This window comes from Orycteropus afer, unplaced genomic scaffold (genome assembly GCF_000298275.1).
Source record: "Orycteropus afer afer isolate SDZICR_OR568_19922 unplaced genomic scaffold, OryAfe1.0 scaffold00145, whole genome shotgun sequence".
NCBI classification, from domain to species: Eukaryota; Metazoa; Chordata; class Mammalia; order Tubulidentata; family Orycteropodidae; genus Orycteropus; species Orycteropus afer.
In genome coordinates, this window is record NW_006921732.1 from 6138935 (window position 1) to 6153540 (window position 14606).

The window sequence follows — 14606 nt, forward strand, 5'->3', positions numbered from 1 at the left end:
CATCACGCTGCACTGAGCTCTTGAGAATATTCTGGACGCATCACTGTGAATGGCTGCTTCCCTGCAGGGAAGAGAAATGAAATTCAGCAAAAGCGACAGCTTTTGGGAGGAGATACACGGTTTGCCTGTTAAAACTCTTTTCTCCTGGAATGGATTTACTGAGAGCTACATTCCTCTGGAGCTTTAAATCTGTGGACCGTTGAACATCACTCCGCCTTTTTTGAAGTTACAAAATACCTTCTATGTATGGGGAGGCGGGGATTAAAAGTTTGTAAAATTAAATGCCTAAGACTTCAGCCCACCTAGAAAACATACATGCAATAGCATTCTGTGAAGAATTTATTCAACCCAATCCTTTGCACTTAATTATCTAAGGAACAGAAATTCAGGGACTGTCCAAATTTTGCACCCCAAAAAAAGGAGGGAAAATGCAAGGGTGTTGCTGCAGTTCCGGGGACGTACCGAAAGCCGCTTTGTTACAATTGTATCCAAAATCCCCAGCACCAAGGACTTGTGGGGCGCTGCTCATCCAAACTCCATTTGCTCTGCGGCTCCGGAGGTGGTGGTTGTGCTATGAAAGCAGACCCAACCAAGCTGGTCGAGAAGATGCTGCGCACCCCCAAGTGCTCTCGGTGCCGAAACCACGGCTTCCTGGTGCCAGTCAAGGGCCACGCGGGCAAGTGCCGCTGGAAGGAATGCACCTGCGAAAAGTGCTACTTGATCAGCGAGCGCCAGAAGATAATGGCTGCGCAGAAAGTGCTCAAGAGGCAGGCGTCCGAGGAGGAGCAGGAGGTGGCCCAGGGCGCTCAGAGGCCTGAGCTAGCTACTGGCGCTGTAGCTGGTGGCCAGGGCTCAAGCCTCCGCCCGCTGCTGCTGGCCGCTTCCGGTGACTCAGAGTCCATACCCCACGCCCGTGTGACCTCCAGCTTTCCTGAGAGACCACCGCAAGGCCCCAGTCCGGGCCCAAGCGCCTTCCAACTAGTCGTGAGCAGCCGCAGCCACGTGGAATCGAGTGAAGGAGCCGCCGCTGCGATGTCCAGTTCCATGGGGCGCCAACTTGAGGCTGAGGCTGCAGGCCGGGGATGCCCCAACTGCCCGGAGCTGCACAGGCCTCAGCAGCCCGTATCCAGCCCGCCACCCACTGACTTCGGTAAGATTCCTAGGTCTCACGCGCTCTTGGCCTCACCAGCAGTTCCTCTCAGGGGTATAGCCTTCCAGCTACCGGAGCTGGCTGCCTAAGCCCTTCCTGCAGGGATGGGCCGTTAGGCCTTTCAAAAGTTCCGAGTGGGGAAAACGTTTCCAGAGGTAACCTTGATTTGAGAAGCCCTTCTCAGAACAGGGATTTGGGTTTAAATGACTTTTCGCAAAAATGGAAGTATAGCAGTAGAAAGGAATAGGTGGTCCAGAGGAAGTTCAACATTTAGTTACAGTTTTCACATTTCCATTTTGTAAGAAAAAATGGCCGCCACGCCGGGTTGCCGTTGCCGCCTCCTCCTCTGGGACTCCTGAGTTTGCGCAGGCCTTCCCGCCCTTAGGCTCGATGGTCCTCCCCTAGAGCTCCCCTGTTGGGGGCGCAGCTCAGTTAGGACTGCATCTGCGCACCCTTCCCTTCCCTTGCTTTCTCTAGGCTGGAGGGGCCGCCCCTCAGCGGCAGAGTGGCCTAATGCGCCTGCGCCCTCCTTCCCTCTGGTTTCTTCATTCTGGGCTCCTCCCCTAAGATTTGGCTGCAGGTGGGCTGGCTCAAATATAACTGCCTGAGGGCATTGCTCTCCTTTGAACTGGAGGCTCCTCCCAGGGTCCCTCCCCTCGGTAGCGCCCTGTCCCAGTGCCCGTGTGCACCCTTTCCCGCCCTTTTACTGGATTTGGCGGGAATGAAGCTGTTTCGCTGGTGCGCCCTCTTCCTACACGGAAGGGAGTAGTTGATTTGTTGAGATGTTACTGCTTTGCTTTTCTTCCCTCCCACCTTGTCCATAAATTACTTTGTTCCCTAGGTCTTGCTGCTCTAGTATTAAAGTATAATTTCAATTCACATTAATTAATTAAATTAATTAATTGAATTCAATTCACAGATCTGAGGGTTTTTAAAAATGACTTTTTGGGTACAGATGTATTTTCTTGGTAGGAAAATACCTATAGCAATGTGATAAAAAGAGCACGGGTGGGAGTCCAGAGTCTGGGTGGCAGGCTGCTCACCCTGTAAACTTAGGCAAACTCCTTCCCTCTGTATCATTCTCTCCCTACTGCATGCTGAGAGGGCTGGCTGAGATGCTCTGCAAGGCTATTTCTGCCTTCTGGGACATTCTAGAAAAATCTAGGTCCTGAGGAAACAGCTGTCTGATGAAGAATACCAACCTGAAATAGCAATCCTGAGAGAAGGATGCCTTTCCAAGGTCACAGGGTACCTTTCTGTGTTGAGTCTCTTAATAGAAGGGGACAGAGCATTTACTGTGTACTAGATACTAGTGATGAAGAGAGAGGTGTGTGTGTGTGTGGGGGGGTAAAGCCACATTCCCTGCACTCAGTGAGTTTGTCCTAGTGGGAGAGACGGTGTTAATAAGAAACACACACAAATCAATGTTCAAAGATGTAAAAATTGATGATTTAACTGTGATCTGAAGGTAGCATAGGAGCTGAGTAGGACTTAAGGAGGCAAGTGAGATTAGGGGAGAATGGGTTAGAAACAATAAATAGCTAGGCTATGGTCTATGGTGAAGCTGAAGTGGAGGCAGGAACCAGATCACATGAGGCTTTGTGGGCCATACTGAAGACTTTTCTAAGAGTAGTGAGATGTAGTTGAAGGGTTTAAAAAGCAGTGAGGGGATGGACATTTTTGGGATTAGGTAAGGGTGATGGTTGAACAACATCATGAGTATAAGTTAATGTCACTGAACTATATGTGTGAAGAATATTGAAATAACAAGTGTTTTGTTACATAAATATTTACCATAATAAAGAAATGAAAATACATCAATTTAAAAGAAAAGGCAGTAGTGGTCAGAGGTATAATGGTGGTGGGGTTCTTTGTAAATTGATATGCGTGTTTATTTTAGTGATACTCTAAAATTCCCCAGACCTCTGTTTCACACACTTCCCTCCTTGTTTGCCTTCTTCAGGGCTCCCTCAGAACATGAACTCAGATGGTGTGGTGGGGTCTGAGCACCTGGAGAGAGAGCCTTCCAACCCGTACCCCTGCTCCTTGAGCATGCCGGTATACCGCCCACTTCCACTGAGCTACCAGGATGTGCCCTTAACCCAAAGGATACCTCTGCAGCAAGGCTTCTGGCATACCTCTGGCAACTCCTACAATGGCGGAGGATTGGTGAGTCCCATCCCTGCCTCCTTTCCAGGTTTCTCTTTAATTTCAGCTGCTTTTACTGACCCTCAGTCCCAGGAAGCCAATTCATAAATGTTGTGCCCGCTCTCAGCCGGGCCTTCTGCCCTGGTAGAAGTGACACAGCTTTAACTCATCAGGTACTGATGATGATAGAAAACCAGACCCTATTCTGGTGAAGACAGAATGAAGACAGAAGACTATGTGTTACATAGTAGAACTGAGCTCCATAAGGTTTTCTTGGGTGTAATCTTTATGGAGGGTGCGCTGGTGGGTGATGCCTAAGGCATTTGACTGCTAACCAGAAGGCTGGTGGTTCAAATCCACCAGCCACTCCTTGGAAGGAAGATTGGACTATCTACTTCTGTAGAGAATATCACCTTGGAAAACCAAGGAGGGGTTGCTATGAGATGGATCCGACCCAATGGCAGTGAGTTTGTTTTTTTTTTTTTAAATCTTTATGGATGTAGATCACCAGATCTTCTTTCCATGGAGCCACTGGGTGAGTTTAAACCATCAACCTGGAATTTAGCAGCCTAATACAAACTGCTTGTGCTACCCCAGGACCTACTGATGCTAGAAGGGACCTTTATTCTGCTGGAGAAGGAAGATAGGATGTCACCCTCCCAGGGCTACACAGTTTAAGGTAGAGCCAGAACCAGACCCAGGTTCCCTGTTCATAGTTATGGCCCATTTGAAACTGCAGGGGGCTTTCAGGAGTAGATAGTGTTTGACCTTAAAACCAAACGCAACCACTGCCATGGAGTTGGATCTGACTCATAGGGACCCTTCCTTGGGTTTCCGAGGCGGTAACTCTATGGAAGTAGATTGCCCAACCTTCCTTCTGAAGAATGGCTGGTGGCTTTGAACCTCCAGCCTTTTGGGTAGCTGTCAAATGTCTTAGGTACTACGCTACCAGAGCTTGACCTTGTTGTTGTTAGGTGCTGTCGAGTCAGACCCGACTCATAGTCACCCCCCTTGGGTTTCCGAGGCGGTATCACTACAGAAGTAGATTGCCCAACCTTCCTTTCAAGGAGTGGCTGGTGGGTTTGAACCACCAGCCTTCTGGTTAGCAGTTCAAGTACCTTAGGCGATACGCTACTAGAGCTCCTGAGCTTGACTTAGTCATGAAAAGTACAGAAAAATTTCCCAGAACACCTGTCACCTTAGGAAATGTTTGTTGAAAAATTGAGTGGAATTTAATTTTTCTGTAAGATTAATCATCAGTTACTAACTAGTATGCTGTTTAAACCTGGAATAAGTTAACATTAGGCCACCCCTGTTGTGTGGGGTAAAGAGCTTTGGTGGTGTAATGGGTAAGGCATTTGGCTGCTAACCAGAAGGTCAGCAGTTCAAACCCACCAGCTGCTCCTTGGGAGGGAGATGAGGCGATCTACTTCTGTAAAGATTTATAGCCTTGGAAACCCAGTGGGGGTTGCTGAGTTGGAATCCACTTGATGGCAGTGTTTGTTTGTTTGTTTGTTTCTTTTTTTGGCTGTTTAGGGTACAAGATAAGGGTGACTAGGTTTTATGACCTTAGGTGCCTTCCTAGACCAGGATGGTTAAAAGCCCTCTCAGCAAACCCCAAGGGATGTGGGGCTTCAGGACAATGAGGCCCAGTGACCTATCCTGACTTTTGTCCCCCTATGGCTGTATTTGTTGTATAGGTTGGCTGAAAGGCAGCACCAGTTCATGGAAATAGGGATTACCTTGACATTTACTCCCTCAGAGTGAAGAGCCAACCCTGGGTATCTTCAGACATGTTTCCCTGGATGGAGGGTGAAGAGGAGTAAGGAGCAAGCAGGCTTCTTTGGTTTAATATGGAAAGTAATTAGAAGATGAAAGCTGGCATTTACATAATGTCAGGAGTCATTAGCTGCAGAGTGGGGAGCCAGTCTTCTGGGGTTCCTGCTGTGCCCATGTAGGCCAGGCATACAGGGCCTGGGTCCCTAATCCTGCCTCAGCCCTAGCAGTGCTGCTTCTACCTGTTTTAGATATTGTTTTATTTAAGTCATTTGCCATTGATTCAAGGTGAAAAATGGGAAACCATTGGTCTTGATAATTTCCAGGATGCCTACTGACCCTTACGTGAGCTTTCAAGGTAGTTTATCATTACCCTGCTCTAGAGTTGAGCAAATAAGCTCAGAAAAATTAAATGATTTGTCTAGTGTCACAGAATTGGTGAGTGATGGTCTGAGGTTAGAATTACACAGCTGGCTGGTGACGACCAGGATGTGCACTTCATCTGCCCTAACTCCAGGCCCAGGCACCTTCTGCTGCCCCAAGTATGTCTTATGTAGAGATTTAGCAAATAATGGCCCTTGATTCTCACTCACCCCTGCCCTGCCTGAAATGTGTGGGTGCTGCTTTTCTGCCTGGCCACCCCATTGCACTCCAGGGAAAGTAAGTTGTCTCCAGCCTCCACACAAAGAGAGGGGCTGGCCAAGCGGAGTCCACACTGTCTGCTCACACAGAAGCCTGGAGCCTGGCGTCCAGGTCTGGGCTCTGATTGATGGCCCGCCAGACGGCCTTTGTTAGGAGTGTGATCTCAATCGGTTTATCTGGGCCGGAGCTGTGATCCAGGAAGAGACTTGGCTGAGCAGCTTGAAATTAAAGTGCTGACAATCCCCCTTCCCACCCACTTCCTGTCTGGACAGAGGATCGGGCATTTGTCAGACTGTTTCAAACCCAAGAGTCTATGAATGACTTTTATCCTTGTGCTATTGCGGCCCAGGTTTTGAGATACTCTCCAGAGACATCTTCCTCATTCCTACTTCTCTTACCCCACCTGCTGCCTCTTTGCTTCTCTATTCTCTTCACAAAAGAGTGCAGTCTGGAGTGGGACAGACCTAGGATCCAAGCCTCCCTCCATCAATTACTAGCCAGATGACTAGCGGAGGCTACCCAGCCTCTTAGGACTTCACTCAGGCTCTTAATTTGTAAAATGAGGTAAGAGTACCTATCCCATAGGGCTGTGGAGTAGATTAAATAGGGGGTAATACATGTAAAGTGCCTAGCATAGGATCTGACATATAGCAGGTACTTAAAAGTGGGCTTTCTTCCCTTCCTTGTGCTCGAATAAAGTTAGGAAATGCTGAGTTAATATAAGAATACTTTTGCAGCAGGCCCAGAGCCTTTATGCTCATATGTAATTCCAGTGTGGAGAACTTACTTGACTAAGAATATTTTTTCCCAGAGCACAACTTGCTACATCTAGTATTTACCTTTTTTTTTTTCGTATTCTTGTCTTTCTCACTTAAGCTCTGAGTTGTGTAGCCAACATCCCTGCAAATCCTCTTATTTCAGCCTTAGGGTATGGGATTAGCATCTTTTTAGCATCGAATGATCAGAAACACAGAAGAGTTGATTGGTGAAGCTGTTTTCCTAAAGTCACCCAGCTTTCCTCTCCTCAGTAACAGCTGACTAGACTCAGGTTGCTGACTTCTTCCCCTACCTTAGAACAGGGCCCCAAAAAAGCTCCTTGCACACTCATTTATTACAGTTGTTACATGTGTCAGAAAATGGGACATGTTGAGAAGCCATTCAGACTCTTCCCCAGCACAGAGCAGTACCTTGCTGTTATCAGCTGTATGGGCTGTAGAATCAGACCTGGGATACAGGTCTTATCACCACTTATCAGCTGTGACTTTGAACTTGTTTTTCACCAGTATAGTGAGGACAGTAATAGACCTTACCTTGCAAGGTGTAAGGATCGAATGAGGCAATGGATCTAAACATAATGGGTGCCAGGCACACACAGAAGGGCTCAGTCTGTGTTACTATTCATTTGTCCTCAGCTTTTCTGAGGTTTGCCTGTATTGAGTCTCACCTTCAGTCATTTGTCAGGTGTTTGCTGAACACCCTGTTCCAAGGTGCCCTGGATCTGGGTGTTTCATGCCATAGAAGCAAATCTACCTGTGGGGATGAGTCTCCCCCCATCCTAGGGAACAGGAGTCATTTTGACCATCTGCCCTCTCTGGTTTCTCTGCTATATGTGCCATGCAGGTATCGGAACCAGTGAGAAAATTCCACCCAATCTACTACCCTTCTACCACATTGCCACGGCCCCCATTCCTACCACCAAGCTTCCTCTCTGCGTTCCACTTCCTCCCACCACCACTGCCACCACTACCATCTTTCTCATTGGCTGTCCTGAGTGATACAGACAAAGAAATCACTGGTAAGTGGGCACCAATCTTCCAGACAGCTCTTGGGAGAGCCAAGAAGACTCCTTGGAGGAGGGGTCTAATCTGAAGTATGTGTGGAGAGGGGGGAGATGGAGAACAGATGCTTGCATCTGAGAGAAGTGGGTTCCCATTGTCAGGTGAGAAAACCAAGGTCCTAAGAGATTCTTGTAGATATAAATGGAAAAGCTGGGATTTGAACAGAGTTCTCTGTCTGGCTCCACGGCCAGTGTTAATTCCCTCACCTTTAGCAGTGCTCAGGGGCAGAAGTGTGGAGGATGGCGTGGTTATGGTGTGCTCAAAGACCAGGCCTCTCTGATTAGGACAAGGCCTCTCTTCATGAGGAAACAGCAGTTGGGGCTGGTGGGGATGTTTTTCTGTCCCAGACCACTCTGGAGAGAGCTCTACCAGACCAGGGGCTGAAGGCCCTGTCCTTCGCAGCTCTGCCTCTGGTGCACTGGACAACCTTGGGCCCTCATGCCCCCTTGGCCTTAGTCTTCTTGCTTATAAAGTGCGCTCCATCATAGGGTTACTGTGAGGATCAACTGAGATTTTGGTGTGAAAATGCTGTGGGTGTTGTTTTGAGGGCTCTTGGAGCTTTAAAAGCTCTATAGAGTTTTTTCCTTCCAGTCCTTCTCTGTGGCTTCTACAATTTGGGAAGGGCTGGCAAACTTGAAGAGATCCAGAAGGTCCTTTTCTGTAAAACTAGGATGTGGCTGCTGCCCAGTCCAGCTGATGGGACCTGAGGCCTTTTCCTCGTCCTCAGTGAGTGGCTCAGCTGAGATGGGCAGGGCTGGAATCTACCTGCTGCTCAGAACCACAGCACCAGTTGCACAGCTTTGCTGAATCACACTTGGAGCAGAAGATCCTAAGGTGCTGGTGGGAGGCACAGTGACCAGACAGGCCACCACCTGCTTAGCCATCTCCAGTAAATAATAGTACATTGTAGCCCAGAGAGTTGAAGTACAAAAAAGCTATCATCAGAGACAAGCCTGCTGGCTGCTCATCAAGGCTGATTTCAGTGTTAGGACACCTGGAGGAAAGCTAATTTAAATCCACGACCAGACTTTTAAGAGAGAATTTGGTTTTAGTTAGAATGCATCTGCCAGCACTGATGGAACTGAGAGCTCCAGATGAACCTGCAGGGGACCTTTCCCTCAGTGACAGCAGGTCGTGATGAGAGTGGGCCTCAGAGACTCTAGAGGTTCAGACCCCCCAGACTGATGAGGTGGTTCCAGATTGTAAAGCTACATCCCACTCATCAGCAGCCAGGACCCCCATCCCAACAGGTGGGTGACATGACTAGAGAAGGGGTCCTGGCCTAGGAGGCAGTGCTTCCCAGCACACAGCACCTGACTTTCGGGCAGAACACAGTGGGGTTCAAGGCCGGCTTCCATGATTCCTTTCGTGCCAGGGTTAGCGGAACACTGAATCATGGGGCTTAGGAAGCCAAAAGAGCCAATTGGAAAAATAGTAGTGATAATCATTGCAACATCTGTTGGCTACTTAATTTGTGCGGGGGACTGTGCTACATGCTTTCCATTTCATCCCCAGACAGCCCAATAAGGTAAGTGCTATTATTATCCACATTTTACAGAAAAAGAACAGAGATAAGAAGTAACTTTCTCAAGATCACACAGCTAGTAAGTAGAGAAGCCTGGACTCTAGGGCCCACAATCCTAACCATAACACCATTCTGCCTCTCTTAGGTGGTAGACCTAAGTGTGCATCTTTCAAAGAAACTCCTTTACATCCTCTGTATTATCTGGGGCCCAGTGGAGAGAGAACATTAGATCTTACCTAGTCCCACCCTGAGGAGCAGATGATATGGTGATACTGTTCCCATTTTACAGGTGTGGCCGCCAGAGATAAAGCCACAAATCTAACTCCCAATTTGGAGCTCTTGTCACCACCCCTGGGTTGTTGTTGTTGTTGTTGTTGTTATTTGCCATAGAGTTGGCCCCCAACTCCTAGCGACCCCTCCTTGGGTTTCCGAGGCAGTTATCACTACGGAAGTAGGATTGCCCAACCTTCCTTCTGAGGAGTGGCTGGTGGGTTTGAACCGCCAGTCTCCTGGTTAGCAGTCAAGTGCCTTAGGCACTATACTACCAGAGCCTGGGTAGTTCTCCTTATAGCCAGCATCCTCCACTATGTTGTTTCTGGAGCCTGTGTGCTGGCCTCTGCTCTAACTAGGGTGCAGCTGGGATACCCTCAGGTATGCCCCCGGGTTGTATAATAAGCACAGAGCTTGGAGACAGCAATTGGCATGCGGTGCTGTGGGCAGTGAGACCCCTTTCCCAGACACGTGTGCTAACAGCCATGGCCATGCTGGAGAACCAAAAACATCAATCATTCCCAGAGAGGTAGCAAAAATGGGAGCGCCGCACATGTGGTCGAGTTTTTTTTCCTGCCAAGTAGCTGCCAGGTGGAGAGTTCTGGATATGGTGTTGGGAGTGGGCTGGACTTTGAGGAGCAGAGAGGCAGGGCAGTCAGTGCTGGTGCAAAACTACAAATGTGCCACTGGAGGCATCCTGGCTCCTGTGGGCTGGGGGAGCTATAGCTGTGGGTCTGAACTGATTTAATGGCAGTGAGTTATGAGTTAGGAGCTATAGCTACAAGTGAAAAACAGAACAACCAACTAGATAAAGTAGGTAGATACTCATTCTTAGATTTGAACTGTCAGACCTGTGTAAGGGACTAGAGACTAGATGGCCATCTCTGGTGAAGAGGAAGTTAAATTATATGAGTACACCAGGAACAGCCACCTGCCTGAGATAATTATGGCCCTCTCTGCTTTTGTAAATATCTTGAAAACGATAGAACAATTTTAAGAGCTAAGTGAGTCTGGTGACGCCTCCTCTACCTTACTGAAGCGGAAACTGAGGCTCAGGGAAATGAATGAATTTCCAAGTCCCACACTAGTTAGTGGTCATAATGGGTGGTGCAAACAGTTAACATGCTTGGCTACTAAACAGAAGGTTGGAGATTCAAGTTCACCAGAGGTGCCTAGGAGGGAAGTCCTGGCAATCTACTTGTAAAAAATCAGCCAATGATAACCTTATGGAGCACAGCTCTACTTTGACACACATGGGGTTGCTGTGAGTCAGAATCAACTCTGTATTAGTTACACTAGTGGCCAAGTAAACTCCAGGCCCTGCCCATCTAGATTTGGTTGCTCAAGGAGGAAGGAAGAAAAGGTCTCGGGCCTCATCAGCTGGACTGGGCAGCAGCCTCTGATCCTAGTTATTCAGGTAGAATGAGTCCGCCTGTTACACACTTGCCATAGGTGCAGTACCTAGAATGGGTAGTGGAGAGGCAATAGGGCATGGCCTGAAGCATGCTGGCCCTTAAGCCAGGAGGCATGGGTGTGACTTTGGGCAAGTTAATTCACTCTTTGGTGCCTCAATTTGAACATCTGCAAATCTGGAACAAATAATGATCCCTCCCCTATGGGGTTTTCTGAGGATTAAAGAACAGAACCTGCAGTGATGAAGCCATTAGTGAAGTTAGCAGTCATTTGTTTCATTTAATCCCCATGCTGACTTTGCAAGGTAGACCTCATTTCATTTCGCACAGAGGGAACTGAGGTTCAGAGAGGAGGAGGAGCTTCTTAATGCTGCCCAGCTTAGGGGGAGCAGGGCTGGACTTTGAACTTGAGTGTCTCCATCATGTGGCCAGCATGAGAATTCCAGTCTTATGACCGACCCCTACCTAGCAAATTAAAAGCAAATAAATTCTCTGAAGGGTCCGAGAATAAGAATGCCTTACAGAAAATTTGCTTCTGAAAATAGGTACTTGATTGCTAACCAGAAGGCTGGCGGTTCAAACCCATCAGCCACTCCTCGGAAGGAAGATGGGGCAATCTACTTCCATAGTGATACTGCCTCGGAAACCCAGGGAAGGGGTCACTATGAGTTGGGTTCGACTCGACGGCACATAACATAACTCTAGTTTGTAAACCTAAATCATTTTCTTTGCCCTTCACAGACAACCAGGATGCAGAGGTGCCCTGTGAGCCCAACCAGCCATCTTCTCAGGAGCAGTCCGGCTAAGCCTGGCCCTTGGGAACCAGCAGAGTGGGGGCTTGGGGGGACAGCAATGATTTTCTTATCTGCTTTGAGAGATGTACAAGGAGAAAGGTTACTGATAGATATAAGATTGCAACTAATTTCCATTTCAAGACAGGAGGAAGGAGGGTGAATTGTAAGGAGGCTGATTTCTCAGGTTCTCTAAATCCTGAGATCTTAGGTGGTTACCGGGGGAGAGGAGGGGCTCGTGTTTAGGAATGAATTTAACGTGGGTGTGTTGCTGTTTATCATACTGACCTCCAGAGGCAGTCTTTGATTTCTGCAGGCCCTGCTCTGCATCATCTGACGCGGCCTTCTGCTGCCTTTGCCTGGTCCCCAGTTGGGGGTGGCATTGTGCTGGGGGCGCCACAGACTTCAAGCTTCCAGCCTGCCGGGGTGGCCCATGTGAGCAGCCAGGACCAAAGGTGCTGACAGCAGGTTCTGCAGCGTCTTTCCTTGCTGTCCTGGCTCTAGCTGTCTGCCTGGCCACTCTCCCTTGCCCCTCCTCTATGGGGTTTACTAGTAGCATCCTGACCCCTAGAGTGGCTTGATTCCCCTCCATAAAATTTGAGCAGTTTTAGGCATTATTTCTGGTTTAAAAAAAGAAATCTATTAGAGTTTGACTATTTGATGGTTTTATAACAATTATCAACTTAGAAAAATAGGCTTTTCATAAGCACTGATGCACTTCTCAGAGAATGGAAGGATGTCCTGAATTACTTATGATGTCAGCAGTGCCTTCTCTGGGGACAGTTGGCTCTTGAAATAAAATGAGCAATGGAACTCCTGTGGAAGGTTTGTTCTCTTTGAATCCTTGTGGAAGGAAGTCACTGTGTTGGGCAGGAAACAGGTGGGGTAGGGGGAGTTGGGGCCTGCCGACCTGCCTCAATTGTGCACTTAGGTGAGTCCCCCCCTTGCCTTAGTTATCAAGTGAGAAGGTTGGGCCAGGCTAGTAGTTTTCTTACTACGTTTTTAAGCAGTGGAGACGTTTTGAGGAAATCTGATGCAGCTGCAAAAAATACAAAGCTTTCTTGTAGCTTTCCTTCCCTGGCCCTTCTTGTGGTCCCTCTGGAGGGGTGTGGTTTTAAAAGACAGTTTGATCCCTTTCTGCTGTTTAGGGGTCCTGGGCTCTTTCCTTTGTTTCAGTTGCTTCTTCATTTAAAAAACATCCTTCATTTCTACTGGATCAGAGCCCGGCAGTCACTAACTACCCGTGAGCTGCATGGAATCTACTGGAGAGACACAAATAGCCCAATGGGATCAGTGCTTAGACAGAGGGGTTTTGGGGTGGTCAGAGAAGGCCTCCTGGAGCAGCTGTCTCAACCACAGCTTACAAGAATGAGGTGAAGAAGAGGAAGGTGGCATTCCCATTAGGGGACAGGAGTGTCAGAACCTGAACCAAAGGATTCCAGAGTGTGGGGCAGCAGCCCCTCCTCCATCCAGAGAAGGGCTGGCACCAGTTGCATCCAGCAGGGGTAACAGGCTGGCCTACTTCCTGTCTTGCCCATGGGCAAGGGTGTCTAAGCATCCTTTTGGGGCAGGTGACAGGAGGATCACTGAGAAGTGATGCCCTAATTTTTCTCAGCATCACCGTAGTAGCTAGAAGTCCAGGCATAGGAGTTGGCATAGTCATGGGAGTTACTACTTTACAGACAATTATTTCCAATGGAGGAAAACTAGATAGTTCTCAGCCTGAGCCCTGGGGGTCAGCACTGCCTTCAGTTTGGGCCTGATGAGGCAGATTTGGGCCTACCCTGGCTGTGGGGCTGAGGCTGGCAGGCACCAAAGTGCTGATCCTGGTCCCCTAGTCCACAGTGCTACAGGGGCCTTGGGAGGATGGGAGCAGGCTGGTAGTTCAAGTTTGTCCTCACTCTGCACTTGCTGGACCCTTACCCTTATGCCAGTGTGGTGAGGCAGGGCTGGATCAATGACCCTACTTTTTCATCACCCTTTGAAGTTTTGTGTTAAATAAAGCATTTTCAACCAGGCTACATTAATCAATAAAGCTGTTTTGCAATTTCTTGTCAAAACACAGAGATACACATGACCACACAGACTATACCATTCTGGATCAATGCAAAGAAATGATGTTTAGTCAGCCTGTGTGGGGTTTGATGTGGGAGGCGTTGGCCTGTTGCAAGATCCACAGGACTCCAGGAGGGGGAGGACTTCTAATTCATCAGAGGCCTATGATCTGACACATCTCCAGAGACCGGTCTGCATCTTCCCTGGCGCCTTATGAGTGTCCACTGGGGTGAAAAGGCTGACTGGGGCTTGGGCTTCCAGTGCTGCGCTCTGGTCTACTGATTTTCAGAGTGAGAGGCCTACATTTCTCTCTCCCTCCAAGTGTGAACCCCCATCCTGTGAGCTCTCTCTGTAATTACCCTGGTAGGGCTATAGAATTACTCCCTTACCAGTGATTCTAGCCCTTGCTCCCTGAATACACTGCCCTCCAGCCTGTCCACTGGCAGTACCATGAACACTGAAAAACCAGACCTGCCCATATCACTGCTGTGCTCATAAGCTTTTTGAGATTCCCCATTGCCAAGATAACAGTCAGCTGCAGGGATCCAGGTGAAGAGAGGAACTCAGGCACACCCAAAGCAGCAGTGCGGGAGAGCAGGAAAAAGAGAATTAAAAGCCAGGAACCTGGACAGAGGAGCAGTCAGCCGTAGGGATCCAGGTGAGGAGAGGGAAATCAGGCACGCCCAAAGCAGCAGGGCGGGAGAGCCAGAAAAAAGGGTTTAAAAGGCCTACGAATCCGGACAGAGGAGGAGTCAGCCACAGGGACCCGGGTAAGGGTGGTAGGAGAGGTTTCCAACAGGGAGACAAACTTGTCTGTAGGTTTGTCCTACTGTGGTGACGTGTTGATGTGAGTTTTGAGGCTGAGCCACTGGTGTTTCAAACCCAGAGGGATGCACATGGTGCACAGGTATCAGCCCAGCTTACAGACTGAGACAGACTAGGAAGAAGGAGGAGGCCGTCCACTTCTGAAAGAATTGGCCAGGGAAAACCTTATGAATA

The 14606-nt window shown here is 48.6% G+C and overlaps 1 protein-coding gene across 1 annotated transcript; it reads left to right on the forward strand.

The window, feature by feature from the left end:
* The first annotated feature begins 573 nt into the window (after positions 1-573).
* Positions 574-11567, forward strand: DMRTB1 (DMRT like family B with proline rich C-terminal 1). Its single transcript, XM_007945963.1, has 4 exons — positions 574-1150; positions 3114-3319; positions 7337-7511; positions 11503-11567. Exons 1-4 carry the CDS (start codon positions 574-576, stop codon positions 11565-11567), a joined length of 1023 nt encoding a protein of 340 aa, XP_007944154.1.
* The last annotated feature ends 3039 nt before the right edge of the window (positions 11568-14606 follow it).